The 26,509-nt window shown below is 57.1% G+C and overlaps 9 protein-coding genes across 9 annotated transcripts; 4 read left to right on the forward strand and 5 right to left on the reverse strand.

Annotated features, from left to right (window-relative positions):
- Nucleotides 1–163: 163 nt before the first annotated feature.
- Nucleotides 164–2,648, forward strand: CDEST_00528 (Putative S-adenosyl-L-methionine-dependent methyltransferase superfamily). Its single transcript, XM_062916687.1, has 2 exons — nucleotides 164–1,029; nucleotides 1,109–2,648. Exons 1-2 carry the CDS (start codon nucleotides 632–634, stop codon nucleotides 2,148–2,150), a joined length of 1,440 nt encoding a protein of 479 aa, XP_062772738.1. The 5' UTR covers nucleotides 164–631; the 3' UTR covers nucleotides 2,151–2,648.
- A 49-nt stretch (nucleotides 2,649–2,697) lies between these two features.
- On the forward strand, nucleotides 2,698–8,054 carry CDEST_00529 (uncharacterized protein). The gene is made up of 3 exons (XM_062916688.1): nucleotides 2,698–3,147; nucleotides 3,249–5,826; nucleotides 5,879–8,054. The coding sequence occupies exons 1-3, from the start codon at nucleotides 2,931–2,933 to the stop codon at nucleotides 5,961–5,963; spliced, it is 2,880 nt and encodes a 959-aa protein (XP_062772739.1). The 5' UTR covers nucleotides 2,698–2,930; the 3' UTR covers nucleotides 5,964–8,054.
- Nucleotides 6,122–8,695, reverse strand: CDEST_00530 (Putative asparagine synthase, rossmann-like alpha/beta/alpha sandwich, nucleophile aminohydrolase; the record flags this gene model as incomplete). The annotated part of the gene is made up of 4 exons (XM_062916689.1): nucleotides 6,122–7,311; nucleotides 7,412–7,670; nucleotides 7,794–8,401; nucleotides 8,620–8,695. 4 exons carry the CDS (start codon nucleotides 8,693–8,695, stop codon nucleotides 6,149–6,151), a joined length of 2,106 nt encoding a protein of 701 aa, XP_062772740.1. The 3' UTR covers nucleotides 6,122–6,148.
- A 680-nt stretch (nucleotides 8,696–9,375) lies between these two features.
- On the reverse strand, nucleotides 9,376–9,862 carry CDEST_00531 (Putative glucose-methanol-choline oxidoreductase, FAD/NAD(P)-binding domain superfamily; the record flags this gene model as incomplete). Its single annotated transcript, XM_062916690.1, has 2 exons — nucleotides 9,376–9,766; nucleotides 9,819–9,862. The coding sequence occupies 2 exons, from the start codon at nucleotides 9,860–9,862 to the stop codon at nucleotides 9,376–9,378; spliced, it is 435 nt and encodes a 144-aa protein (XP_062772741.1).
- A 279-nt stretch (nucleotides 9,863–10,141) lies between these two features.
- CDEST_00532 (uncharacterized protein) lies at nucleotides 10,142–12,886 on the reverse strand. Its single transcript, XM_062916691.1, has 3 exons — nucleotides 12,316–12,886; nucleotides 11,607–12,257; nucleotides 10,142–11,544 (listed from the first exon to the last, which is right to left on the reverse strand). Exons 1-3 carry the CDS (start codon nucleotides 12,430–12,432, stop codon nucleotides 11,074–11,076), a joined length of 1,239 nt encoding a protein of 412 aa, XP_062772742.1. The 5' UTR covers nucleotides 12,433–12,886; the 3' UTR covers nucleotides 10,142–11,073.
- Nucleotides 12,887–13,591: 705 nt separating this feature from the next.
- CDEST_00533 (Putative polyketide cyclase SnoaL, alpha/Beta hydrolase, NTF2-like domain superfamily) lies at nucleotides 13,592–15,270 on the forward strand. The gene is made up of 4 exons (XM_062916692.1): nucleotides 13,592–14,120; nucleotides 14,238–14,638; nucleotides 14,691–14,878; nucleotides 14,959–15,270. The coding sequence occupies exons 1-4, from the start codon at nucleotides 13,853–13,855 to the stop codon at nucleotides 15,266–15,268; spliced, it is 1,167 nt and encodes a 388-aa protein (XP_062772743.1). The 5' UTR covers nucleotides 13,592–13,852; the 3' UTR covers nucleotides 15,269–15,270.
- Nucleotide 15,271: 1 nt separating this feature from the next.
- On the reverse strand, nucleotides 15,272–17,173 carry CDEST_00534 (uncharacterized protein). The gene is made up of 5 exons (XM_062916693.1): nucleotides 16,865–17,173; nucleotides 16,737–16,773; nucleotides 16,236–16,677; nucleotides 16,105–16,169; nucleotides 15,272–16,016 (listed from the first exon to the last, which is right to left on the reverse strand). The coding sequence occupies exons 1-5, from the start codon at nucleotides 17,036–17,038 to the stop codon at nucleotides 15,532–15,534; spliced, it is 1,203 nt and encodes a 400-aa protein (XP_062772744.1). The 5' UTR covers nucleotides 17,039–17,173; the 3' UTR covers nucleotides 15,272–15,531.
- A 660-nt stretch (nucleotides 17,174–17,833) lies between these two features.
- CDEST_00535 (Putative alpha/beta hydrolase-1) lies at nucleotides 17,834–19,381 on the forward strand. The gene is made up of 2 exons (XM_062916694.1): nucleotides 17,834–18,599; nucleotides 18,742–19,381. Exons 1-2 carry the CDS (start codon nucleotides 18,141–18,143, stop codon nucleotides 19,087–19,089), a joined length of 807 nt encoding a protein of 268 aa, XP_062772745.1. The 5' UTR covers nucleotides 17,834–18,140; the 3' UTR covers nucleotides 19,090–19,381.
- Nucleotides 19,382–21,959: 2,578 nt separating this feature from the next.
- Nucleotides 21,960–25,632, reverse strand: CDEST_00536 (Putative serine/threonine-protein kinase, active). The gene is made up of 2 exons (XM_062916695.1): nucleotides 24,798–25,632; nucleotides 21,960–24,684 (listed from the first exon to the last, which is right to left on the reverse strand). Exons 1-2 carry the CDS (start codon nucleotides 25,209–25,211, stop codon nucleotides 22,399–22,401), a joined length of 2,700 nt encoding a protein of 899 aa, XP_062772746.1. The 5' UTR covers nucleotides 25,212–25,632; the 3' UTR covers nucleotides 21,960–22,398.
- Between the last annotated feature and the right edge of the window lie 877 nt (nucleotides 25,633–26,509).

Genomic DNA, 26,509 nt, shown 5'->3' on the forward strand with positions numbered 1-26,509 from the left:
AAGGATCATGTAGAGAGTTGCACTGGCCACAGCCAAACCACACTAGGACGTCTACCCCCGGAGCAGCCATTCCTCTTCAGTATTAATCCTACAGTTCTATCCGACAGACGAGCCCCCTCGTCGCCTGATTATCCTCAAAACGTTTGCCCCCCCCCCCCCCCCAATTCAATCCCTCGTTGCCTCCTTCTCTCCCACCGAGAGACCTCGTCCCTTTCCCCCATCATTTGCCCGCTCTACCTCTCCTACCTTGGGTACATCGCCCTCTCTTTTGTTCGTCTTTGCGCCTTTCCCCTTCGATCCGATTCACATCTGAACATTCACGACCACCGATCGATCGACTGTCCCGGATTTGGCAGGAATTTCGAACTCGCCCACTCTCTTTTCCGTCTTGGGCTTCGCCGAATCCACACACCCCTTTTTTTACATACACCACCCTGACGACGCTTCTCTTTTCCTTACATTCTTTCTTTGCCCGCCTACGCACGCTGTACCAAAAGTGCCCCCCCTCTTCCCTCTCGCCCTTTCGCCGTGGGGCATGACATGACGTTCCAGGTCCGCCCACGGGAGATAAGAACGCTGCGATAGGACCTCGGCAGCGGGTGGCACAGACGACGGATCACGGCCGCCGCTCATGGCCAAAAAGCGGCGCACCAAGAAGAAGAAGGGAACCAGTACACGACAAGACCCCGCCCAAGGCGTTTCGTCCAGCATGTCCACCACCGACGAGCTCGCGTCGCACTCAAGCGATGGCTTGTCAAGCCGCTTGCGCCAGAGCGAGACCGCAACCGAGATGACGAGTATCATGAGCACCAACGAGGGATCCCAGGGCCTACACGAGGCCGACGAGGAGTGGAACTCGCAAGATGACGAGGCCATGGAGGTCGACGACGACGATGACAACGACGACGATGATGTCGAAGAAAACGACGATGACAACTTCTCCGTCTTTGCGCCCAGCCATTACCCCCGACCGAGCGAGTCCCATCGCACCGAGATGCCTTACACGACGTCGCCGAACCATCAGGATATGTGAGTCTCGCGCGTCACGGTGCCGTGCCTTGCCTGTCTTGTCTCGACACACAACGCTGACTGCGAAATTCCCCTGCAGGTCGTCCACCCGGTCGTTTATGGAGCGAGAGTTGGATTATCAATGGGAAAATGGCCGTCGGTACTGCGGCCCGCATTACCACCTCCCAAATGACGAGTGGGAAATGTGCCGCATGAGCTTGATTCATCGCGTCTACCTCCACGTCTTTGATGGTAAGCTGAGCACGGTACCACTGGAGAATCCGCAGAGAATACTGGACGTCGGCACGGGCATTGGCGAATGGGCGATAGGCATGGCCGACGAGTTCCCCGACTGTGAGGTCATTGGCACGGACATATCCGCCATAGCGCCCACGTCAATACCGATGAACTGCTTCTTCGAGGTTGACGATGCCGAGCTCGAATGGGAGCGCGAGCTCAACTCCTTCGACCTGGTGCACTTCCGCCACATGATGGCCGCCTTTACGGACTGGAGTTTCATCTATAAGGAGACCTTCAAGGTGCTCCGCCCCGGCGGTTGGATCGAAATGCTGGAATGGGACGACCAGCAAGGTTTCAAGAAATTCCTCTCGGAGTTTCCCCCGACATCGGAGATCCACGAACTGTCGAGGGACCTGACGCTCGCCGGCATCAAGGCCGGACGGGCTAGGGGCGTTTCGCACATGAATCCGAAGCTGCTGACGGATGCCGGCTTTACGGACATCAAGCTCACGGAGCACATGATTCCCATCAATATCGAGGCCAACGAAGGCAAGCTGTGGCTGATTGTATGCATCGACGGGCTGGAAGCCGAGTGCCTGCGGCCCCTCACCAAGTACATGGGTTGGGACCCGGACCGTGTCAAGACGGCATGCCACAACGTGGCCAAGGAGATGGCGCGTCTGGCGAGAGACCCGGTCAAATCGCACGGCCTGATTGTCAAGGCCCGCGTCCTGGTGGGCCGGAAGCCACTGAATGCGGCGACGCCGCCAAGGGTGTACCCGAGGTATGCAGAGGACGCGGACGAGACGGACGATACGGCGAGAGAAGAAAACCACAGCAGACATCGAGGCGATGACGAGGCTCAAGACTCGACGACGGCCAATACGACAGCTCGAGTCTGAAGGAAAGACTCGAGAGAGAGGAGTGGTAATTCTCGGCCCGGGTGACAAGCAGCCCGCGCCAGAGCATGATTTGATTTCATGCTCACAGCATTTTTCGCACTTATCAGTACCGGCCGAAGAAGGCTGACGATTTTCCAAGCGATCTCAACTTGCATATTTCTTACACATTACATTCCATAGCATCACATGGGTCTTCAAAATACCATCGAGGCGGTCAAGTCGTGTATTCCGAACCGAAAAAGGCTGACGAGCGAATCCTTATGGGACGTATTGGGTGGCACAGCACGGTACGTGGGTGGGATATCAAGGCATGATACGAATATCTAGCCAAGGCTATTCAATAAATTCTGCAAAAATGAACCCCCTCCTCCCCCCGTCGCTTCTGTGCCAATTGGCCGACCAGGACAGGTTGCTATGTGTTGGTATGCGTAGCCGGTCCGTTAGATCAAAGAACATGAACCCAGACAGGCATCACAGCTCGGCAACAGTGGTACGTACCTTGCTGCCGGCTGGAGCTTCCTGGTACCTATCTACCTTACTCTGTGCAGCCCAGGTTGGTTTGGCGCAGTGGGGCCGACCGAGCTCCCTGCCTATGTCATCCGTCCTCCATCCAACAGCGACCGATGAACACCCACAGCATCTTCAGCACCTCCAGCATCTCCAGCCCTCCAACGAGCCGCATTTCATGCGCAACCGCAGCGGGCGACCTGACCGACACTCGCACCGACCCGAAACCGAGCGACGATGATCGCCTGACCTCGCCCCGACTACCTATCCATCATGGCCTTGAACCCATCCGACGGCTTCGCCGCTGGCAACGGGGTGCTCGATCTCGATGACACCGCATTGCCCATGTTCGTCGTTGAACGAGTCCAGCTGCAGTTCTCGATCGCCGCCGACTTCGTCGCTGCCCAGGTCGCGAACAATGTGCTCGTTCTCGCGCTCTCCAACGGTCGCATTCTGCGCATTGATCTGAACAGGCCCGAAGATATTGATGGTGCGTGATGGCCGTCCGCCGACCGTTGAACCGCCGCCTAGCATGGCGGTGATCTCTCGCCCTCCCTATGAAGAATCACTGCTCACTCGGTACAACCCCAGATATTGACCTCCCCAAGAAACCCGGCGAAATCGGCGTCATTCGGCGCATGTTTCTCGACCCGACGGCCTCCCACCTTCTTATTTGCACGGCGCTCGGCGAAAACTATTACCTCCACTCCCAGCATAAACATCCGCGAGCCTTGGCCCGGCTACGGGGCGTCTCAATTGAGAGCGTTGCCTGGAACCCTTCACTGCCTACGGCATCGACTCGGGAGATTCTCCTCGGCGCCGCCGACGGCAACGTCTATGAGGCCTTCATCGAAACCACTTCCGAGTTCTATAAGAAGGATATCAAGCTCAAGAACCTACACAAGCTACCCGATGGACCTGTCACGGGCCTTTGGGCCGACACACTACCTGGACGGTCGGACATGCGTCGGGTCATGATTGCAACGCAGGGTCGGCTGTTTCATCTGGCTGGCAAGGTCGGCAGCGGCCACGACAGCGGCGGCTCCATCTACACGAAGCTGTTTGAGTCAGAACAGCCAACGATCCACGAGCTGTCGCGCGCGTCTGGTGCTGCGACGTCGGCTCTGGTGGTCTCGCCCGATCCGCCCGACCGGAACCCCTACGAAGAGGAGTCGCTTGAGAGAGCCTATGCGTGGCTGTCGGCGCAGGGCGTGTTCCACGGACAGCTCGACTCCAGCGCGGAAGGCAACAAGATTTTCAACGAGTCCAACATGCTGCCTCGCTCGCAGCTTGGCTCGTCCAACGGCTCCAACAAACGCAATACTACGACGGACTATATTGACGCTATTGCGCTGACGCAATGGCATATCGTCAGTCTAATCGGCGGCCGCGTGGTAGCCACCAATCGCCTGACCGGGGAGGTCGTGTACGACCAGATCGTCCTCGAACCGGGGCAGAAGGCTGTGAGCCTGTCCGTTGACCTGCAGAAAAACACCTTCTGGATGTTCACCGCCCAGGAGATTTTCGAGGTTGTCGTGAGGGACGAAGATCGTAATATCTGGCAAATTATGCTCAAGCTGCGGCAGTTCGACGCAGCGTTGCAGCACGCAAAGACACCGGCACAAAGGGAAACTGTTGCGACTGCGTACGGTGACAACCTCGTAGTCAAGCGACAGTTCATGGAGGCTGCTTCGGTATACGGACGCAGCAACAAGCCGTTCGAAGAAGTGGCCCTCACGTTTATCGACAATGCCGAGCCCGATGCTCTGAGGACGTACCTATTGGCCAAGCTGGGCACGTTGAAGAAGGCGGCCATCATGCAGAGGATTATGATAGCGAGTTGGCTGGTGGAGATATTCATGGCGAGGCTCAATTCGCTGGATGACACCATCATCACCCAAGCGGAACTGGCCGACGGCCTCAACCCCGCGCAGTCGAGGGAGCAGCTTCGCGCCGTCCAGGGCGAGTTTCAGGACTTTGTCAACAAGTACAAATCCGACCTCGACCGGCGGACGGTTTACGACGTGGTCAGCAGCCATGGCCGGGAACAGGAGCTGCTATACTTTGCCAACGCCGTCAACGACTACAACTACGTCCTCTCGTACTGGGTCCAGCGCGAGAGGTGGCCCGAGGCGTTGACGGTCTTAAAGAAGCAGACCGACCCAGATGTGTTCTACCGGTACAGCACTGTGCTTATGACGCACGTTGCCTCGGACCTGGTCGAGATCCTGATGCGCCATTCCGATTTGAAGCCTCGCAAGCTGATACCCGCGCTTTTGGAATACAACCGCAGTTTCGAGGGGAGCCCGGCGCAGAACCAAGCCGTCAGATACCTGCAGTACGTCATCAACCAGCTGAACTCAAAAGACTCGGCGGTACACAACACGCTGGTGTCTATCTACGCCCAGACCTCAAAGGACGAGGCCGGGCTGCTGTCGTATCTGGAGTCGCAGGGTGATGAGCCCAGTTTCGACCCCGACTTCGCTCTTCGACTATGCATTCAGCATCACCGGACGCTGTCGTGCGTACATATTTACACCAGTATGGGCCAGTACCTCCAGGCCGTCGATCTGGCGCTGTCACACAACGAGGTGGACCTGGCGTCCGTGATCGCAGACCGGCCAATGTCGAACCCACCCTTGCGGAAGAAGCTGTGGCTCGCCGTCGCTCGCAAGGTGATTTCCCAATCGAACGGCATCAAGACGGCCATCGAATTTCTAAAGCGGTGCGACCTACTCAAGATCGAGGATCTCATCCCCTTCTTTCCCGATTTCGTCGTCATCGACGATTTCAAGGAAGAGATTTGCACCGCGCTAGAGGACTACAGTCGCAACATTGACGGGCTGAAGAAGGAGATGGACGAGTCTTCCCAGACGGCAACGAACATCAAGGTCGACATTGCCGCGCTGGATCACCGATATGCCATTGTCGAACCGGGGGAGAAGTGCTACGTATGCGGCTTGCCACTGCTCAGCCGGCAGTTCTTCGTCTTCCCATGCCAGCATTCCTTCCACTCAGACTGTCTGGGCAAGAGAGTGTTGGAACAGGCCGGTGTAGGTACGAGCAAGAGAATCCGGGAGCTTCAGGTGCAAATCAGTAAGGGTTTGGTCAACGGAGCGAAGAGGGAGGCCATGATTACCGAGTTGGACTCGCTGGTGGCATCGGCATGGTAAGCGGTCCCTCGCTCTGCTACGCGAGTCGTCTGTGCTAACTACTTGCAGCATTCTTTGCAGCGAATTTGCCATCAAGAGGATCAATGAGCCGTTTGTCACGCCGCAGGATAACCTTAACGAGTGGAAGATTTAAGAAACACGGGAGAAGGGAAGAGGGAGGATGCCTGGTTAGACGCATACACCATCTATTTGTACACGTTACGGTACCCTCGCATGAGCAGGCGTATATGCCTAAAAGGCTGCAATACCCGGCGTTTTATTTAATGGCTTGACCGAACCCCCTCCCCTCCCGCGCGGCGTCGTCGTCATGTGTGGTACTTACCAGGCTCCCGCTGGTCTGATGCCGAATCTTTGGCTCAGCACAACCCAGGCGCCGACGACGAGCAGTTTCCTGAATGCCACAGGGTCGCTGTCCGCGCCAAACGCAGACCGGAGCGACGAGGAGACGACGTCGTAGTCGACGAAGCCCAGCTGGTCGACCGCTTCCTTAGTTAGCAGATCCTGGAACATGGATTGCATGGGCCCGCCTACGGGCCACTTTGACGGGGCAGAGTAAGGGTGCTTCTTGCGGTGGTATATCTCGTCCGTGATGAAGGGCCGTCCGGCGTCCCGTAAAATCTTCTTGTCGATCAGACGGTCTCGGGCGGCGGCCATGTTGTTCCAGAACAGGCTCTCTGCTCCTTGTCCTCTCGTCGCGCGCCCGTCGTCATCTCCTTCTTCGGGGTGGCGGTAGCTCATCTTGACACTGGGCGGGAGCCCGTTGACGTATTCGGCGAGCTCGTGGTCAAGGAACGGAAGGCGCGCCTCGATGCTGTGTGCCATCTCGGACCGGTCGCCCAAGCATGTAAGAACCATGTTGGCCATGGAGGTCTTGAGGTAGAGGTACAGAGCCGAGTGGAGCGCGTGCCAGCGCGTGAGCATGTTTTGGCGCGCGTCGGCAGGCAGGGCGTCGACCATCGCGGCGTAGGCGTCTAGGCCGTCGCTGGCGGTCGCCCGGCGCACCCAGGAGGCGAAGACGTCCTTGGAGGGGTGCGAGCGTAGCTGAGCCCAGAAGGAGTCGAGGCCCGCAAGGGGCCAGAAGTCCGGGTTGCCGTCGTCGAGGGCGGGGTGGTCGAACATGCCGACGATGTTGAACATGGTCCGCAGCTGGGCCTCGGCGGTCTCGAGGAATGCGGTACGGAAGACGGCGTCGGTGTCGAGCGGAGACGAGGGAAATGCGGCGTCGGGCTCGCGGAGGAGATCTGAGACGAGGAAGGGGTAGCCGGCGAAGTGTTCGTCGGCACCTTCGCCAGTGAGGACGACGGGGATACCCCGAAGGCGCGGCAGCTCCGACAAGGCGTGCTTCCCGACGCTGTTGAGATTGTAGTGATGGTGCTCGGTGTGGTAGACCGAGTCGGCGAAGTGGCGCGCAAGTTCGGCCTCGTCCATGGCCTTTTCCACGATGGCCACATCGAGCCACTTGGCGGTGCGCTCCGCGATGTCTGTCGATTCGTGATAACCGTGTCAGGAATGTGGTGAGACGAAGATTGAACACGTGACGCCAGCGGACACGCCAGCAGATCAGATGACTGGAAGACGTACCGTACTCGTTGTAGGCCGAGTCCGAGGTGAAGGAGATGCTGAAGCAGGTGATCTGGTCCTCGGCGCCCCGGCTCCCCAGCTTAATGCCTCTCTCCCGTACGAGCTGGGTCGTGATGCCGGCCACGATGGAGGAGTCGATGCCACCCGAGAGGTAGATGCCGATGGGCACGTCGGCCTGGAGGCGCAGACGGACGGCTTCCACGAGTCGGTCGCGGACGCCCTGCGTCATCTCTTCGAGCGTGCGCGTCTCCTGGACTGACTAGATGGGAAGTTTCTCAGTCATCCGACTCTCTCACACACATGTACAGAGATAGTCTCTCTCTCATTGTTTCTCATATGTCCTTCCATGCGTTGGACTGGACCTCATTGGGAAGCGTCTTACTTTGTCGCCGTAGTTGGCATCCCAATAACGAAGCTGCTTGACACTCCCATCCCGCGCGAACCGCATCCAGTGCCCGGGCAAGACCTTTTTCACCCCCTTGAACAGCGTACCCTCGCCCTGCATCGCTGCGCCGCTGGCGATGGCGGCGACGTCCCACTCGGGCCGCCATCCCATTGGCAAGAACGCCTTGATCTCAGACGCCACGAGGATCCGGGCCAGGGCGCTGTCATCGTCGTCGTCGTCGTCGTCGTCGTCGTCGTCATTGTCATCGTTGTTGATGCGGGTCCAGAACAGCGGCTTGATGCCGAACCGGTCCCTCGCGGCGATCACGTCCCCGGACCGCTCGTCGTGCAGGACGAAGGCGAACTCGCCGCGCAGGTGGTCGAGGAAGCCGGGCGCGCCGTGGTGCCGGTACAGCGCGAGGACTACCTCGCTATCACTACGACCGGAGAAGTCGTAGCCGTGCTCGGCAGCGCAGCGGGCGCGGATGGCGTCGTGGTCGTAGATCTCGCCGTTGACGGCGGCGTGGAGCTGGCCGTCTTTGCTGTGGAGCGGTTGCAGGCCAGCCGGGGAAAGGTCTATGATGGAGAGGCGGGCGTGGCCGAGGCCTAGGATTCCATGTTAGTGATCTTATGAGATTGGGGAAGGGGGTGAGAGGGTGAGCGTGCCGATGGTAGAGTCCGGGCTGATCCAGGTGCCGGTGGCATCGGGTCCGCGGTGGCGGAGGAGGGATAGGCTCTGCATCAGTTTATCGTGGACATCGGCTCGCCTCCTGGAGGGATCGGTCCCCCGGGGGCCGGATTGAATGATGGCCGTGATGCCGCACATTTTGCGATTATGACCCGGTCTCGAGTGATACGCGGCGAGCGTAGTCTGTTGGACGACCCAATATCATGTATCATCTATGTATGCCTCTGTAGACGCTTTCGATCTTGAAGAACGGAAATAGGACCAAAATGGAAGATGAGACCTCAAGGGCATGCTTCCTATGTTTGTCGTTTTTCCTATGTCTCCTCTGATGTCATCTGAACCCCGCGATGGGCTCTGCCATCCGCAGCCACCAGCTTCCGAGTTTGATTCCGAACTCAATTCTCAAGATGCGCTCGACGGGGTCATTGGAGGTCAGAGTTTCAGGCCAAATGGATTTTTAGGTTTCGGCAGCTGTTGCGGACAGTTTCGCCCAGCATTACTTTCGTTTTCTGTTCGCCGCCTCTGTCATGGACTGCCTGGCCTCGACTGCTCGGACTGATAAGGGCAGCGGCTCACATTCCCTCGTCTGTAGGAACGCCTGGCTCAAGCCACTTTGACTGTTGGACAGCAAGACTCTCTGACAGCATTTTCAACGAAGTTGCTAGCAAATGACGCGCTACATAGGTTTAGGTTGGTGCTACAACTTCCCTGCTTTGGAACAATGAGGGCAAGGCTTTCCTAACAGGTATATGTTTGGAATTGTTGACGATAACTACATGAACATCCTACTATCTATTTCAAATAATTAAAAAAGTCGATTTACCGTATCCCGTGGGACGGCTAAAACTAGCCCAGTCGACCCTAGTCTTCCTCGGTCGGGCGACGAAGCACATCACGCGACATGTGCCTCGACAATAATCGTATCGGTCGCCCTCTCGCTCGTCATGTAGATCCCGAGCACAACGCAGAATCCGGCGATCCTGGGGAAGGTGGAAGCGTCCACGACTCTCAGGCCGTTGACGCCGCGGACCTTGAAGTTGGAGTCCAAGACGGCGTGGGGATTGTCGTCGGCACCGATGGGCGCGGTGCAGCTGGCGTGGTGGCCCCTGGCCTCGTCCTTGGCGAACTGCTTCATCTTAGCCTCGGATGAGACCTGCTTGGGCGGCCAGATGCGCTCAAAGACACCGTCGAGCGGGGTGAGGTTCTCAAACGCCTCGATGCCGTATCCCATGCCCTCGTATACGGCCTGCAGGTCCTCCTCGCCGCTGACGCCCTCGTAGAAGCTATGTAAGGCGCCTTGCCATATGGGTGACCATTGGCCTCACCCTGGCATACGCGGTCGCTTTCTTCTTTGCGACATTCTTCCAGTGCTGGCACATTCAACCATGCCTGGTTGCAGCTGGAAAAGGACCACCTGGGCCGCTGCAACAACATCCACCTGTGCAAGGCTGGCTGAGCGCAGCCTTCAACATCGTGCTGGACATCATCATCCTCGCGCTCTCGGTGCACCAGCTTTACCAGCTGCAGATGCCGTCGAAAATGAAGCTCATAGTCATGATCGTGTTCTCCATAGGCATCTTGTGTGTGCCTGCCGCTCCTTGTCCCCTTTCCGATCGGGTGCTGTGAGACTGACAGGACTTTCCAGCGTCACGCTCGCCAGCATCATCCACCTCCGCACCCTCGTCGTCTTTGTCAACTCCACCAATATCACCTGCGACTACGCGGACGCCGCGTACTGGAGCACCATCGAGCTCTGCGCGGGAATCATCACAGCCTCACTGCCCGCCGTGTACGAGTTCTTGTCAGGCCTCTTCGCCAGGAGCCCTGCGTGGTCGATGCTTGAGTCCAAGTTGTCCGGCGCGTCTTCCAGCTCCGGGATCGGCAACTCGAACTCGGCGGTGGCCACCTGCTCGGGCGGCCTCGCTCGTCGGCTCACCCCGAAGCGGTCTGAAGCCGAGTTTGTGCTCCTGACGGATGTCAAGAGTGGCAAGAGTCAGATGTGGATTCAGCAAATGTGTAGACGGAGCACAGCAGCGTCTAAATCATCAACATATAATCCTCAACAATGCTGTTGCGCCCCTCATCAAACATAATCCCTTGGTAGCTTGGTCCAGTATTGCTAGATGCGTATTATATAGCTAGCCTTTACCAGTCTTTCAGGTGCGCCTAGGATGTTACTGAGTGCTGACGAATATGTGAGTTGACGCCAAAGACCGCTCTGTTCGCATTCACTCAATGGTGAGCAATGACCGGTGTTCTGAACCGGGAAGAGAATGACACTGAGGAGGGGCTGCGGTGTGAAGATACCAAGGTTGAACAGAGTATATGCACTGCATGACTATGTGTTTCGCATCTAACCACGCCAAGATTTTGTATCGCCTAGAGAGAGAGAGAGAGAGAGAGAGAGAGAGAGAGCCCTGTACTACCAACCGTGTCTATCAACCCATGACTCATTTCAGGTATTTTCTCTCTCAGTAGTATTGGGAGGGAGGTACTCCACGGCCATAACTCCAAGTGCCGTGTGACATATTTCAAAGTGCCCATTAAAATAACACATCATTCAAGTAATCCAATCGCCATGTTACAACCCTCAAGAAGTCGCCTTACAGGCGGCATAACTGTCAAAGCCCGACGCCTGATGCCACGTCGTCAGGTGCTCGATGAGAGTGGGGTCAATATCACGGTTGGCCTTGATGAAGATGGTCTCGTAGGGGTGGACGTTTGTGCCAAAGTACCTGCCGTTCCAAAGGACGTCGCCGTTCTCCGACGTGTCGCACTCCTCGATGTAGTTCTTCGACTTTTGAAAGGCTGTCATCATGACGTCGACCTTGTAGCCCTGCTTCAGGAAGGCGTCTGTGGAGCCGATCTCGGCGTGGACGGCGTGATTCCAGCCGTCGTAGCAGCCGCTCATGCCTACGGGGTCGTCCTCGGTACCAAACTGGTCTTCTATAGAAGAGCCCGGAGGCGGATTGAGGAGCAGTTCGATGCCGACTATGTCGGTGGCCCAGATCATCGACTGGACGTGGAACCGGGGCCAGCAGTTGGCCGTCATACCGACGAGCTTTGTCTCTCGGGTCAGCACGCGGTCAAAACGGATGAGTTGGCAGGCCATGTCGGTCTCACCTTGACCTCGTCCGTGACACGTCCAAGGTACATGTCGCTCCAGCAGGACTGGGCCCAGTGGGGGAGAAAGGGCCCACGGATGCTCGCGTTCAGTGTGATGAAGCGCTTGTACTTCTTATACAAGTCGTCCTTGCGGAGGACCTCGCCGTAAGCACCCAGGTCGAAGCAGGAGTTGTCACGGCTGATGACCTTGATGTTCTTCTTATCCGGGATGACACTGCTGATGTCGGTCTCACCGTTCAGGATGAAGATGAAATCGGCAGCATCGTGGAGGCCCTGGTTAACGAAGAACTTGAGGTTCTCGCGGGCGGCATTGGACTCGGCGAAGGCGTAGAGGATCAGGGGCCTGTCGTGGCCTTTGGAGGACGATGCCGAGGGCGCGTGCGGCTTGCTCGACGCCAGGGCCGACTTGTTCTTGTCCTTGTCCTTGTTCTTGCCTCCACTCTTGCTCTTGGTCGAATCTGGGCTTGTAGTCTGCGGTGCTTCCTTGTCAGCCGTTTTGTCGGCCTCGTGCGCTGTGTTGCCCCCGGCGGTCTCGTGCGACAACGGCGGCGCAAGCGAAAACTTCGGCGATTCTTTCGGGAGGGAGGTGTCTAGGGCCGGCCTCAACTTGTCTGGCTGGCCCGGCTGCTCCCCAGCTTGTTCGGGCGTCTGGCGAGGGTGAGAGTTAGAGGAGAACAACGGTGGCCGAGGGCGACGGGAGACTTACCATGTGTATCGTTCTTGTCGATGTTGTCGGGGTAAAGGTCGATATCGTCCACAGGAAGAAGAGAAAGACGACAAGGCCGACGAAGATCTGCTTGTTTATGGGGAAGGTCGAGGCCATTGTATAGGGCGTGTTGCTCGACCTTGGTCGACGCGCTGGCTGGATTGTCAAGACTGTCGGAGCTGGAAGGCCGCGCAATAGGTAGGCCAAACAACAGGCGCTACAAAGGTCACAGAGAGGCAGTCGAGACGGATGATATAACGGCAACAGGCATGTCCTTAAATCGCCGTATCCATGGCTAAGGACAGTGGCAGCTGAAGAGAGACTGATTGCAGAAAGGTAGCCGTGCGGCTGTAGGTGGGAAAGTTGCTGTTCCCATGTCGGAGATGAGTTGCAAACAGAACAAGGGTTCCATGTCCACAGACAAAGAGAAAGACAAAGGAAGAAAGAGATGGGGTAGCTTACGCCACCTAGGTACAGCTAGGCAAGGGGGGAGGGGGGTGTCAGACTCAAAGACATTATCAAATCAGCCTGCCGTGAACATACAGTATCTGAGTGGTGCGTTGGTGAATTGATAAGAGTCTCATCAAGTTAGTGATCTGGTGACACAATGGAGGAGGGCCTAACAGCTGTTAAATGGAGACGAACGTCACGACGGAACGGGACGTGGGCGCTTTGGCGCCCTGCGGGTTGCGTAACTGCTCCAGGAAATAGATATTGCCCCCCCTCCCCACTCTGCACGGATACCTACCTAGGTACAGCAACAAGAGGGGACACAACATGCAGTCATGAAATGAAACCATAGACATGAGGTGACTACTGTTGGGAACGGAAGAGGCTGGATGGAGCTGACCCTTGACAACTGAAGCCAGCCACAGGACGCCTCCTTGCTTTTGGCATGGTTTTGTTGCAATTTTCTCTCAATTGTGTCGCTACTTCTCTCTCCCCTTGCATGAGCCTGCTCCATCCTTTGCATTAGTGCCAGCCTCCGAGGCAATAGTAGCGTATTATCATCGGTGTGGCCCGACCTGGAATGGCCGGCCGGCCGTCTCGCACCGCGCCGGCATCGCAATCGGAGCGGAGCCGGCAGTGCGTCCCGCTGAGGCATGTCATGATACACGGTGCCGGCTAATCAGACCGAGGGTTGGTGTCCACTCACTGGCGAGAGGGATGATGTGGGTGTTTATCGACCGATGGCAATGTAGGCATCTTCTTCGTCCTCCGCGGCCGAGGCTCTCGTTGCAGAAGCCCAGCCAACCAAACCCGGCCGGAATGCCTTATCTGGGAATGGAGTCGGGGGCGGCATCTCGAGCGGGGGTTGCATCAATCAAGTGGAGGCCCGACTGCGATCTCACTCACCATCCATCCCGCTTGAGCTGGTCATGTCATCCAAGAGTCGATGCCAGGTGCAGGCGCCGTGATGAGGAGAACTTGCCAACTCCAAACGAAAGTCCGCTGGACACCGAAAAACACGTCCTGCCAATTGAGCACAGACGACGCGCAACCGCTTCATTGATTGAGACGACGAACCTGACCCAACATGGCTACCGTCACCATCCAGCCGCCGCTATCGCGAAGAGGCCACGGCCCTGGTCTGCTCATCCTGGTCGAGCAGGGCATCGACCTCTCCAAGCACGACACCATCTTGGACCCCCCTCCGGCTCAGAAATGGGCCGAGGAAGGCTATGCCGTTGCCCAAATCATCATCACGCCCGGAGTTAGTGACGTCGCGAACCGCGTCTCCGCGGCCATCAAGAGCCTCCGAGACCTAGACAGTTGCGACGACAAGGAAAAGTTCGGCGTCATTGGTAAGCAGTTCGACCGGCCGGACCGGCCATTTGTTTACATCTCTTCCGAGCTCGGGGCATAATGGCGTAATACTTGATAATGATGATGATGATGCCCCTTCTGACGCCGCTCGAAAGTACACCTCGCCGCCGCTTCTCAGCAAGTCGCGGATGCTCTCGAGAGCCACCCCGAGATCAAGGCCGTCGTCTTCTTCAACTTTGCGCAAGCCCTCGCCATCCCCACCCTCTCCCACGTCCCCGGAACCCAGGCCGGGGCGCTCAAGACGACGACGACGGGCTCTGCCGCCGCCAAGTCGTACTCGTACCCCGCCGCCCGAGATTTCTTTGTCGTCCCTGGACACCCCCACTTCGACGCCAACGCCGCCGGGCTCGCCCACACCCGCACGCTGACGTTCCTAAAACCCGTCCTCGGCGGGCCCTACTTCGACCTCGAGGCCGTCTGGGAGGAGCACACCCTTTTCGAGTTCGGCGAGCGGGACGTCGACAAGACCATGGCCACCATGGTCGAGCAGCCCTACGTTGGTCGTGATTCCACCCCGCCCGAGAAATGTCTTTGACGGTTGACAACAGGTCAACCATATACCCACGCTGACGGGCGGCGTAGGCCGCGGCCGTCTGACCAACTTCTACAGAGACCACTTCGTCTTCAACAATCCCGATGACACCGAGCTCCAGCTGGTCAGCCGCACCGTGGGCATCGATCGAGTCATTGACGAGTTCATCTTCAAGTGCACCCACGACAAAGTCATAGACTGGCTGTAAGCGACCCAACCAACACCTCCCCCCCTCCTCCCCCAAGAAAAATGAAAAAGAAACCTTGGCCCTAATGTTACCGCAGACTTCCTGGTGTGCCGCCGACGGGGAAGCATCTCTCGATCCCGTTTACGAGCGTCGTGAACGTCCGGGGTGATCACCTTCACCACGAGCATATTGCCTGGGACCAGGCCACCGCGCTGCGCCAACTGGGCCTGCTGCCAGACTACCTGCCGTTCCCCTACCAGATTAACGGCAGCAACCCGGCGAGTGGTAAGAGGTTCGAGTTCAGACTGCCCGTGGCTGGCGTTGAAGCAGCCCATAAGCTGGTGGATGAGAGTGCCGTCGAGTCGAATGCCATGTTTGAGTACGCAGCGAGAGAGGTTGATGAGTAGGTAGCGAAAGTGCGATGGCTTACCAGACCCAAATAAAGTACACACGCTATCAGTGGCCGAGCTACAAGAAGAATAAAAAAGGGCTTTGGAAATCAAGGAGAAAATCAAATAAAGGGAGCAGCCAAAATCCCAAGCTTGCCGAGATACGTTGAGAATGCCTGCCGATGCTGACGTTGGCTGCTGTACTAGATTCGATTATTTTCCGCCCTTGTCATGGGAATATATACTACTGGTACTCGTTACACACTAAACAGACGTGGTCTTCAGACCTGGTTGGCGCCCATGTGCGAGGAACCGCTCCGCGACGAAGACTCGTCGTACTTGACGTCCTGCCGTGCCCGGTTCTCGCTCCAGCAGACCTCCTGATCGACCTTGATGCGTATGCCGCCCTTGAGCGTGAGGTCGTCACCCGAGTCCGGCTCGGGAGCGGCCTTAGTGGCCGCATCATCCGCTCGCATCGTGATGTTGGTTGTTATGCCGAACTTCCTGTCCTCCGTTCCCAGCCGCTGGAACCCCTTGTCGGTCGACTTGCCGCCGGTGCCTCCGATTGTCAAGAGCTCCGTCGGCCCACGGCTCCCTGCCTTGGAGCGGCCGCCGCTCTGGCCGCCCGAAAGGTTGTACTTGGTCGCTATGCTACCGAACTGCGTCGATATTTTTACCATGAGCGGGCGGAGCGTCGGCAGGCATGCGCTAATGACGCCGCACGCGCATTCGACAACGCACCACGTGCACGCGGTGGCGAGCGTCCCTGTTGATGGCAATAATGTGGTCAGCGTCGGCGCTCTGCGGTCCGGTTCGTTGGCCACGCGGGCGGCAAAGAATAACAAGAGACTTACACGTCGTGTCAGCAATTTGAAATTGCATGAGCGTTGTAAAGCGGTAAATGCTCGCAAACAGAACGCTGTTTGTACACGTCAGTATAGAGACACAACACAGCAAAATGCACGCCCTCTGGGTCATCACTCACAATCCGCCCAGGAGGAACATGAAGCACAACGACAGCCTCTGCGCCAACGTCACCTGCAACTTCCACACTTGGCCGATGGGCAGGCAGAGGATGGCGACATCGGTCAGAATGTTAGGGATGGCGTTGCCGATGAACGAGGCCTTGAGGTCGATGCAGGTGCCGTCGATCCACGGCATGTATGCCTTGGCGACGGGCGTGCACTGGAAGATGCACACGAAGACGATGGCGATGCACCAGGCGATGGTGATGCCGCCGAGCGTCATGGCCGCTATCTTGAAGTTGCGCGACGGGAAGATGCGGCAGTACATCAGCAGCAAAGAGATCTTGATGAACATGACCGCCGTGACGTATATGCACTCGAACGCCAGCAGCAGCTTCAGGAACTGCACTTGCATCTCTTGCGGGAGGGTGGCGGCGTGCCGGCCGAGACCCTGTGCTACCACTGCGGTCCATGTCAGTTTTTGGTGGAATAATTCACCCGTTGCGCTGTGGCGTGCTTACTCGCATAGTTGATGGCTCCGGCCATAAATGTGACGGCCTAGGCAACGAAATAAACTATCGTGTTAGTCTCGCTCCAGGCTTCGCTTCGCTTCGTAACCCAAGGCGGGATAGAAGAGGAGGCATCATACCAAGCCGACTACCATGAACCAGTCATCGAGGCCATACTTGAATCCGACCGACCAACGCGCCCAGAACCGGAGGGCCACGAAAATAGTGGCGAGAACGAGGAGCACCGTTGTCGTCGTCGTCTGTTCCGGCCCTTTGTCCGCCAGAGGATCCTGAAGACCCGACGTGTCGGCCATTGGGGCTGAAGGTAGAAAGAATGTGTAAACGTGGACGACCGGCCTAGTTCCAATATTTCCCTTGTCAGTTCCAATAAAGAAAGAATAAATATAAAGGAGCACGTCAGCTCCGTCGATATACGAGAGAAAAGGAAAAAAGAGGGCTCGAGCAGGACCAAATGGGACTTTAGGGGGGGGCGGGTTGCGCAACCCGGGGGTCCTTATACAAAGTGCCCATCGACATCCTGCGTAGCAAAGAACTCATAAGGAGGAGGATAAATACCGACTGACTCGGCAATGGAGGGGCGACACCACACTGGGCCTGCCAGACTGCCAACTGGATCATTCTCGATCGGGAACATTATTCGAAAAAAAGGGGGGGCCGCGACGCCGAAGTAGCTGTGTTAGAGGATCCAGAGTCGCGCCTCGATATAACGGCCCCAAGTCCACTCCGCCCTGGTCCCTACACAGTGGCACCCGTCACGACGTTATGATCTGTGCTCTGTGCTCGACGTCTGATCGCGGCCGGGTTTGTTCACGGGGCCGGAGTTGAGAAGAAAGGTGCCCCATTTGCAATACAACGTCGTTGTCGACCGCGGTCCCTCCCACCACCATCAACCCATCAACCATCCCCCTCGATCGAGCAGCAATAGTCCACCCGTTCTTCGGTCGTACGTCCTCCTCTTGGAAAAAGGGGGCCAGGTCATGAGGAATACGGGGGCCGCTACGGTGATATTGACATGGGCGTAATTGAGGCCGCGGAATTGACGGTGGTCTTCGGGCGAGGTTCACGGCAGTAGGGATCGATACCAGAGATTTTTAATCATGTTAAAATGGTTATGGTCGTCTCTTCCTCTCCCGTCTTATTTTCCTCGCAACTCTCTCCAGTTCTTCTCATCATCTTAATAGTTTCCTGTCGCCTCAGCTGTCAAGCCTCTCTGGGTAATCGCCCTATCTTTAATACGCCTCCGGCATCCCACCTCCTTGCTCGCCGTTGGATCCCAAGTCTCAACGGCCACTCTGTGCGAGGGAACGTCCCCCTTTTAATACTCCGTACCGCGAACCACCTGAACCTTACCCACCCATTGATCGGCAGTCTCACCCCCTTAACAGACTTTCCAACATGTTCTCCAAGATCGTCGGTCTCCTTTACTCGGCCCTTGCGGTCAGCGCGGCCACCCTGCCTACCGTGGTCTTCACCCCAGGCGCCTGGCACGGCCCGCAGTCGTTCGACCTTGTTCGCGCCGGGCTGACCCTCAAGGGCTACGAGTCCGAGGCTATCACGCTGCCCTCGGTCGGCGCGGAGCCCGCCACCGTCGGCCTCGAGGAGGACGCCGCCGTGCTGCGGTCCACCATCGAGACCCTCGCCGACGCCGGCAAAGAGGTCGTCGTCGTCGTCCACTCGTACGGCGGCATGGTTGGCGCCAACGCCGTCGAGGGACTAGGGTACTTGCAGCGCGCCGCCAACGGCCAGGCCGGCGGCATCATCATGCTTATGTACCTGAGCGCTTTTGCTGCGCCCAACGCGACCAGTTTGCTGGATATGCTGAGCGGAGAGTATCTGCCTTGGATGAGAGCCGATGTAAGTTTTGTCACAAACTACCCTTCATGTCCTGACCCCAACCCCCTGGTCTGGCACACGACCCCATCAGGAGATCCAACCGCCTAACGATAAACAACATAATATCGAACAGAACCAACCCGCTGACACACATAACTCATAGGGCGACAAGGTCTACGCCGACACGCCGGAGACGATCTTCTATGCCGACGTCGACCCGATCCTCCGGGCCAAGGCGATCGCAGAGCTCAGCTGGCAGTCGGCTCGCGTCTTCTCCGACCCGGCGACATACGAGCCCTGGAACGACGGCATCGAGGTCATGTACTTTCACTGCGAGCAGGACCAGGCCATACCCCTGGCCACGCAGGAGGCCATGGCCGCGCAGTTCCCCGCAGGGTACACGACCTTCTACGCCAACTCGTCGCACTCACCCTTCTTGTCTCACCCGGACCTGGTCGTTGAGGGCGTCGAGCTCGCCGTCAAGGTCGGTCAGGAGAAGATTGCTGTGTAATGGGTGTTGGCAAGAGGGAGATACGACGGCGTTTCGTCACTTGACGGTCGTCCAGGCGAGAGGAGTTGGACGGATTCAGCAGAATAATCCAATGGAGATCGACCGCTACGTATCAAGAGAACAATCAAGAGGAGCAATCAAGAATAACGATGCTTACCGTGATTCCACACCAAGGCGAGAGATGCCTCTGTATTGTCCGAGGGTCAAGCTTTCAACGGCCCCCTTGATGAAAATTAATCCGGATGCGCGGAAGTTGACCGCAGACAAATCCCCGTCCGCATAGTAATAGCCGTAGTGGACGTGTGTATGAAAGTACCGGGGTCTCCGATTACCTAGGTAGTATTGCAAATGCAACGCGGCAGAAAACCTAGCGTTTAATTGGCCTGCCGGGAGTCGTCTGACATACTACCGGGCGGAACAGAGATAACAATCCGAAGGAGGACAGCTCCTCATTAAGCCGGCACGAGACAGAATGCTTTCGGCGTCGTAATCAATGGCTGATATGCTACCACTGGTGGCGGAATCGGTGCAGGTACCCTCCTCGGCGGGACCGCACAATGCGCAGGCCACCCACGTGCTATAGACTATCTGTCGCCCGCTCAAATGAGACATTAGGAGTCTGTGAGGAAGGAAAAAGAAGACTGTGCAGCCCGCGGACCGACTGCCATTCGGGCCTGTATCTCAGAACCCTTGGTCTGCTCGGAGAATGTCCCCAGTGAGAGAGGGTCTTGAGAGATGCTCTTGAAGTGGGTTCTGGAGGACATGGGGGGTTGCAAAAGAAGTGGGACGTTCCAAGTCAACTTTTCATTTGGAAAAGTTTTGCAACCGTGGGGAGCCAGAGGCCTTTACGCATGGGTTCGTTCTCAACCTCGAAAATGGCTGATGGATGGATGGATGTACGGATGTAGTTGAAGTAAAGTATTAATGCCCGTCCGGTTGGAGTGTGTCGGTAGTTGAAAGGCGATCTTGGCTCGGCGCATGGGGGAGGGTTAACCTGTTTAATGCCGAAATAGCGTAGAAAAAGAAATGTTCGCCGACTGTGTGTGTGTGTTTGCTACGGTTTGTGCGTGTGGCGCCGGAGGATTGTCCTAAGCATCGCTGCAACCGATTTCAAACAATGTTCCATGCCTTCCTCTTTCGCTCCCTTTCCCCCTTGGTGGTCTCCATATTCCTTCCCTTTCCGGAGGGGACCGGGCCCGCCCCGGCCAGCATGGGATCGTCTCCATTTATCAGCCAGCAATCAATGTGACTGATGGCCGACGGGGCCCGGGACAATAGACGGTGCGATCGGGCTCGGCAGGTGCCAATTAAGCTGCAATGCGTGCCGTATCGTCCGTGCTCTCGGCCACCATCCGGCTCGTTGTATTAGAAGGAATGTTCTGTTCAACTCTAGCGCAAGTCGGACAGAACGACCACGGCCCATGCTCCGCCGTTGTGTAGTCTCGATTTCCAATCCTTCACCGTCGCCTCTCAAAACCCCATTTACAGCCGCCGTCGAGGCCCGCATAGGCTATGTCTAGCGCTGCTGGACCCCAGCGAGGGCACATGGCCATCGGAGTTTACACTATTTTGGTGCCCTGTAACCGTCCTGTCAATAGGAATTTAAAATTTGACAGGATGATCGCGTTTCACCGCAAGGGGGCCGGTCCTGCGTTGCTCCTTAGTTGGGCCTTGGCCCTGCCCCCCGCCTTCCCCCAAGTTCCACGAGCGGCTTGTTCTGCAGATTGTAGCGATCAGATTCGACTTGTTGAGCGGATTTTTACCTTGCAAATTACTATCGCAAGAACAACACCCTGGTATCCGCGGTATCGACAACGTATATCCTTCACATTGATCGAGCCTCGGGCGCGTTTTCCACATGGGCAATGGTTGTGAACGAGAGCGAAAGCAACTGACGACCTGTCCATATCCATATGATCGGTTTCAATGCAGGCGAATGGTTTGACGGTCGAGGGCTACAGGCACTGTTCAGAAGCTGTTTGGATTGAGAAGCGGCCCTCGGCACCTAGCTCCCGTCCCTCGCCGGCTCATCCGCAGCATGGAATTTTCCGTCGCTGCTCCCCTCAATGCCGCAGGGCTGTTGACTCCCGAGACAGTCTACATGACGCAGCGACCGAAACGGGTGTCATTGGGAGTGTGCACTAAGGTACGTGTCCACGGCTGTCCCTTTTAATGTCGTGCAGGTATACGATATAGAGAAGAAAAAAACCAGCGGAAAGTACAGTATAACTGCTACGACCAGCATGGAAAACAGTGTATGGCTTATGTGGTAATGAGAAGTGCAGTATCTGTATCGTGAAAGCTTCCAAGACCATAACCATCTTATTGGCCAACTTTGCTTTGACCTCCAAGATATCGGATATGCCATTTTCATTATAACACGGATGCAGCACACTGTGAATGAATTGGGAGTGTGTACGAATGCTGCGCTTCCCGAACATATCGGGGACCAGGGGAATAGCCCTCGCCCCCACCTGCACGAACGATGATCTCCATTTCCATAATCGCCGAAGAGCCGCTCACGAGTCACGACTCGCAGGACCGGCGAGGATGGCAAGGCTCGCTTGGCACCACGCGCTCGCTCTCGCTTGATCAACTCCGGGGAAACGCAGAAGGACATGTAACGATGGCCATGCCCGAATTGGGGCTTCGAGGAAATGGCAACTTGCGGGCGCTGCGGATGGTTCACCACCGGGCGAGGTAGCGTTTGGTCGAAGGCTTCCCGATGCAAAGAAGGAGGCCGCAGGGAAACCACAACAACTGGAGGTGAAACGTTGTCATGAGATCATCAGCCCATGCTCCGTCCAACTGTACGAGGATCATCAGACCCAGCTGTCAAGAAGCCGGATGGCCCCAGCAATCATGATAGTCACAAATCTTTTTTACAGTTCGCACGAGACAAGATACCGTCCGACTTTGACTAACACGAGGCTCATTATTCTCCATCTTTGGTGTCGTTTCTCATCGAGATATTACTATACACTCTTTCTTCATGCCCTAGGACACCGTTATAATGCCACAGAAAAAAAGAAGATTCTGCACCCTCTCTTCCTTTCGCCAGCCCATGCGTAATATAAGAGAGAAGTCCAGCCACGTCCATGCCTTGTCGGGTCCTTCCAGCGGCCGCTCGCACGTGCAAAAGACAATCGTCTGCCTTTTTCCGGTATATAAGGCCCGCCCGGTCAAGTACCGACGGGTTAAAAAAGTTCGTCAGGGAAATAGGTAGGTACAAAAAGGACCGTGCTACGCTCCAATGGCGCAGCGACAGCCCGGAAAGAATCGAAGGGGTATCGGATGCGTGACGCCGCATCATGTGATGGGAGTCAGGAAGGGACTGAGCATCAACTCGTCCGCACTTGGGCGCAGGTTGTGGTCCATCTCGAACGTCTGGGCAAGAAATGTCTTTGCTTCGTCGGATGCGTGATCCGGGATCGTGGGCGCGGCTTTGCCACCGCCAATCTTAAAGATGGCTTGCAGCTGACTGCAGTCGGGGTAAGGGTGGGTGCCCGTCATCATCTCGACGACCAGGCATCCCAACGACCAAATGTCGGCCTTGCGGGTGTAGGAAGTCTGCTTGACGACTTCGGGGGCCATCCAGAACACGGACCCCTGTAGTGAAGGGCGGTGCTTGTTGTTGTTCGCCCCCGAGAGTATGTTGGTGGCCTCGAGCTTCTTGGAAATCCCGAAATCGGAAATCTTGATGGTGCCCTTGTTGTCGACAAGGATGTTGGCGCCCTTGATGTCTCTGTGGATGATTTCGCGGTCGTGCAGATACGATAGACCCGTGAGGATCTGGCGTACGAAGCTGCGGACGAGGGGCTCGGGCAGGGCACCGTATGAGTTGAGCATGGTTTGCACCGAGCCACCGGGGACGTACTCGAGGAAAATGTTGAGGTACTCGGACGACGAGCTGCAACCGAGATACTGAACAATATTCGGGTGTCGGAGGTCGCGAAGCAGACTGATTTCCCGCTTAAGGGCCTCAATCATGCTCTTCTTGCGCGCATCGTTCTGGCTGTTGGCACCTGGCGCCGGCGCCTCGACCTGCTTGACCGCCAAAAGCTCACCGGTGACGGCGTGCAGTGCTAAATAGACGCAGCCAAACGAGCCCTGGCCGATCATGGCTCCCTTCATCCACTTGTCGTCGGACCAAGACTCTCCCGCGAGAAAGCTCTCGAGCTCCTCGTCGGCATCCTCGCCATCCTCGTTCAGTGCCTGCGTAAGATCCTTGAGAGACCCCGACCCGGTGGAGCCGTCGGCATCAAAATAACTACGTCGAGTGATGTTGCCTTCCGGGTCGGTAACGCTCAGAGCGGCCGCACTAGCGCCGTCGGAGCTGTCGGCAAACGACACGTACGACTTGCGGTTCGGCTCCACGGGCGATTCCTCCTGCAACGTGCCAAGTACCGAAGAGGCGACGGAATCACGGAAATGGGCCACACGTAGACCAGAACGAGCCTTGGGGGCGCTACCAGCATGAAGCCAGCTGTCCGCGATGGTGGGAATGGGCGGAGCGTCTTGGATGCTGGACGCGAAGCTCAGGTTGCTTGCCACGCTCAGACGGCTGTTCACCTTGCTCAAGCGAGTCGATCGTCTCATGGACAAGCGCGCGGTCCGGTCAATCTCCTCTCTGGGGTGGTCGGGGAAGTATGAAGTGAGGTCGGAGGCGATGAGCTCACTGGGAGGGCGCAGACCGCCGAACGACCGCAGAAGGCCCTTATTCCTACGCGGCCCGCCGCTCGATCTGGGGCCGTCGTTGGAGGCGGGACGCTCGAGTTCCTTGGCCGTGTTGTAGACGTTGCGCTCCCGGTCGTGGAAGGAAACGGGGGAAAGCGGATGCTGAAGCTCATCGTTCCATCTCTCGCCGAGTAGCTTCTGGACCTTCATCTGGCTCCTCTTGTCGACGGTCTCGAGGGCGCGGCTGTGGTTTTGCTGAGCCTCTTCGATGGCGATGCCCGCAGCTCTTTCGAGCTCGGGCATGCCCGGCTCGCCGGCGGGGACGCGGCGGAGAATCAAGCGGTTCCGCTCAGGGCGCTTCTGGTCCTTGATGATACGCCAGAGCTCAGTATCACCGAGGCGACGGCACTGATTGGGGTCGGGCTCAATGCCGGCCAGGACCCAGAAACAGTAATTCCGCTCATGATCCTCCCGCAAGGCAAACTTTCTAAGGGTGACTCGCATGACTTCTTCACACGTGTTGCAGTCGGCGATCTTGACAACTTTAGTGACACCACCGGTGGAAATGACGCGGATGACATCCTGATTCTGCGGTAAGCCAGCCATCAGTGAACCATCCATACTGGAGTTATTCCTGGTATGGGAAGTTACCAATCGGCCGGGTTGGGGGACGGACTGCCCGGCGGTACTCACGTAGCCGGGGCTTTGGCCATACCGCGTGCGCAGGGGTCGGATAGCATCGGATCCGGGGAGGGGCGAGTTGGGACGGGAAGAAGTGCTCTCAAGGGGTATGGTGTCGTATTGTCTCGAGTAGCGTTTGTTCATGGAAGGGGCGGGGGCGGGGCGGGTGGCAGAGGCAGAAGGGCGGGGCGAGCCGCCGGAAGAGGGCGTGAACTGGTCGAGACCACCAAACGAATCCTGCGAGGTTTGAGGGTTAGTGACGCGGTTCACTGGCAGTGAGGCCATCGTGGGAGGGCGAAGGGATGGGGAAGGGATGGGGTCGAGTTGGAATGGGGCGACGAAGCACGTACTCTATTCCGTTTCTTCTGGTTGGCATAGGCCTTGGTCCTCAACTTCTTAATGCCGAGGAACAATCGGACGCGATCGCCGACCTTGTCGATGCCCATCTCCTTGAGGACATCCTTGTCGAGCTCAAGGAGATTCTCGCCATTGATATGGTTCTTGCGAAAGAGCTTTTCGTACTCGCCGCACTTGGCGCTCCTGAGGTACTCGCAGACCTTGTCTTCGTCCCAGTTCTTGACGGCGTCGGGGCCGTCGCTCTCGGAAAACTCGGACTCGGTCGGGCTCGCGTAAGCGGTTGTCTGGTTGGGAACGGAAGGGGCACGTCGTGAGGGCGGCACGGAGCCGGCCGAAAGGTTGGGCATCATGGGGTTACCAGAGCCCAGGGGCGGCGCGAAAGCGGTTTTGGGGGCTAGCATTGCCATTTCTTTGAAAATGGGATGAATGGTTCAGGTGAACATTGACTGGGGAGCAATGGAATCAATCGGTAGGTTTATCGTATTCGTCGCGGGTGTTGGCGCGGTGTCTGTCTCGGCTGTCTCTCCTGGAGCGCGTCGTGGTGGTGGTGGTGGTGATGCCGAGAAAGAGGTAGAGAGAGAGGATCGGTGAAGCAGGTGCCCGAGACAGGGAACAAGGCGGCGGGCGGGACGGGACAGATCGAGGTGAATGTGAATGGATGCGGAAGAGGCAAGAGAATGATCGAGGCGGTGGTATGTCGATGTCTCTCTCGCTGGTTTTGCCGACGGGAATGTTGAGCCTCTTCTTCACTGCCGGACCGCGAAGGTCTGGTTTCTGGCAGGACACACAGCAGGAGGAATTTGGAGAAGGGCGAAAGTCGTGGGTAGGATTACGGGTAGTCCGGCCGGGTGGGAAAAGAGGAGGGAATAGAAGGGTTAATGATGGATTTTTGGGGGTGCAGGGAAGCAAGCGGCAGCGGCAAAGACAGGGATGGGGGGCGTGTGTGGTAGAGGGGGTAGAGGGGGTAGGGGGTGAGGGGGGACCGGGGTGACGGAGGAGAAGGGGAGGAGGTGGTGGACAGCCCTCCAGCGAGGGTGCCTACCTCACCTCAACCAATACCACAATTAGCCCTGGGCAACTCAGTGAGCACTGACACGAAAAGAGGAGGGCATCAACAAGCTTCCACGATCAAATGCTTGCTTCCTTTGTGTACAGATGGTGTCGCAACAGCCGATGAAAGAAACCAGACCTGACTAAATCCCAGAGCAAGCAATCGTATGTATGTGTGCATCTTCAAGCGGCATCATGTATGTGTATGTGTATGTGTGTATCTCATGTATAAATGATGCATGTATCACAGCAACCGCAAAAGGCAACGCAACAACTGCGCTGCTGCAAAACGCAAGAGGCTGCACAGTCCTTGCGACGGCCCTCTCGTGCGTCTGTTCGCCGGGCTGGTGGAAACTCGGGAGAAACAGCGAAGCTTCCCGCTGGGTTTGGGGGACACAGGGAAAACTACGACGACGACGACGACGACGACGACGACGAGGCGGCCAAAGTAGCATTGTTTGAGGTGTCGTGAGGCTGCGCATGATTCGTCTTTTGGGATAAAATAGAACAAAAAGGCGAAGGAAATTGCATCGCGTCAAAACTTGTTAATAAGACTCATGGTGTCTCGTCTCCTCCCTGTTGTTCACCCAGCACCCTACCCAAGTATCATCACAACGCAGACGACCTCTGCTATGAAGAAACGATACTCTTCCCC

The sequence above is a fragment of the Colletotrichum destructivum genome, chromosome 1 (assembly GCF_034447905.1).
Source record: "Colletotrichum destructivum chromosome 1, complete sequence".
In the NCBI taxonomy this organism is placed as follows: Eukaryota; Fungi; Ascomycota; class Sordariomycetes; order Glomerellales; family Glomerellaceae; genus Colletotrichum; species Colletotrichum destructivum.

What these genes read in the sequence shown, in the direction of transcription:
- CDEST_00528 (XM_062916687.1), top strand. Translation starts at nt 632, where the DNA reads ATGGCCAAAAAGCGGCGCACCAAGAAGAAGAAGGGAACCAGTACACGA. An exon ending in TCGCCGAACCATCAGGATAT is followed by an intron (nt 1,030 to 1,108) that starts GTGAGTCTCGCG and finishes ATTCCCCTGCAG; the next exon opens with GTCGTCCACCCGGTCGTTTA.
- CDEST_00529 (XM_062916688.1), top strand. Translation starts at nt 2,931, where the DNA reads ATGGCCTTGAACCCATCCGACGGCTTCGCCGCTGGCAACGGGGTGCTC. An exon ending in CAGGCCCGAAGATATTGATG is followed by an intron (nt 3,148 to 3,248) that starts GTGCGTGATGGC and finishes GTACAACCCCAG; the next exon opens with ATATTGACCTCCCCAAGAAA. An exon ending in TCGCTGGTGGCATCGGCATG is followed by an intron (nt 5,827 to 5,878) that starts GTAAGCGGTCCC and finishes AACTACTTGCAG; the next exon opens with CATTCTTTGCAGCGAATTTG.
- CDEST_00532 (XM_062916691.1), bottom strand. Translation starts at nt 12,432, where the DNA reads ATGGCCTCGACCTTCCCCATAAACAAGCAGATCTTCGTCGGCCTTGTC. An exon ending in CGACAAGAACGATACACATG is followed by an intron (nt 12,258 to 12,315) that starts GTAAGTCTCCCG and finishes CACCCTCGCCAG; the next exon opens with ACGCCCGAACAAGCTGGGGA. An exon ending in GTGTCACGGACGAGGTCAAG is followed by an intron (nt 11,545 to 11,606) that starts GTGAGACCGACA and finishes CGAGAGACAAAG; the next exon opens with CTCGTCGGTATGACGGCCAA.
- CDEST_00533 (XM_062916692.1), top strand. Translation starts at nt 13,853, where the DNA reads ATGGCTACCGTCACCATCCAGCCGCCGCTATCGCGAAGAGGCCACGGC. An exon ending in CCATGGTCGAGCAGCCCTAC is followed by an intron (nt 14,639 to 14,690) that starts GTTGGTCGTGAT and finishes GGTTGACAACAG; the next exon opens with GTCAACCATATACCCACGCT. An exon ending in GACAAAGTCATAGACTGGCT is followed by an intron (nt 14,879 to 14,958) that starts GTAAGCGACCCA and finishes ATGTTACCGCAG; the next exon opens with ACTTCCTGGTGTGCCGCCGA.
- CDEST_00534 (XM_062916693.1), bottom strand. Translation starts at nt 17,038, where the DNA reads ATGGCCGACACGTCGGGTCTTCAGGATCCTCTGGCGGACAAAGGGCCG. An exon ending in ATGTTCCTCCTGGGCGGATT is followed by an intron (nt 16,170 to 16,235) that starts GTGAGTGATGAC and finishes GTGTACAAACAG; the next exon opens with CGTTCTGTTTGCGAGCATTT. An exon ending in TCAAATTGCTGACACGACGT is followed by an intron (nt 16,017 to 16,104) that starts GTAAGTCTCTTG and finishes TGCCATCAACAG; the next exon opens with GGACGCTCGCCACCGCGTGC.
- CDEST_00535 (XM_062916694.1), top strand. Translation starts at nt 18,141, where the DNA reads ATGTTCTCCAAGATCGTCGGTCTCCTTTACTCGGCCCTTGCGGTCAGC. An exon ending in TGCCTTGGATGAGAGCCGAT is followed by an intron (nt 18,600 to 18,741) that starts GTAAGTTTTGTC and finishes CATAACTCATAG; the next exon opens with GGCGACAAGGTCTACGCCGA.
- CDEST_00536 (XM_062916695.1), bottom strand. Translation starts at nt 25,211, where the DNA reads ATGGCAATGCTAGCCCCCAAAACCGCTTTCGCGCCGCCCCTGGGCTCT. An exon ending in ACCAGAAGAAACGGAATAGA is followed by an intron (nt 24,685 to 24,797) that starts GTACGTGCTTCG and finishes CAAACCTCGCAG; the next exon opens with GATTCGTTTGGTGGTCTCGA.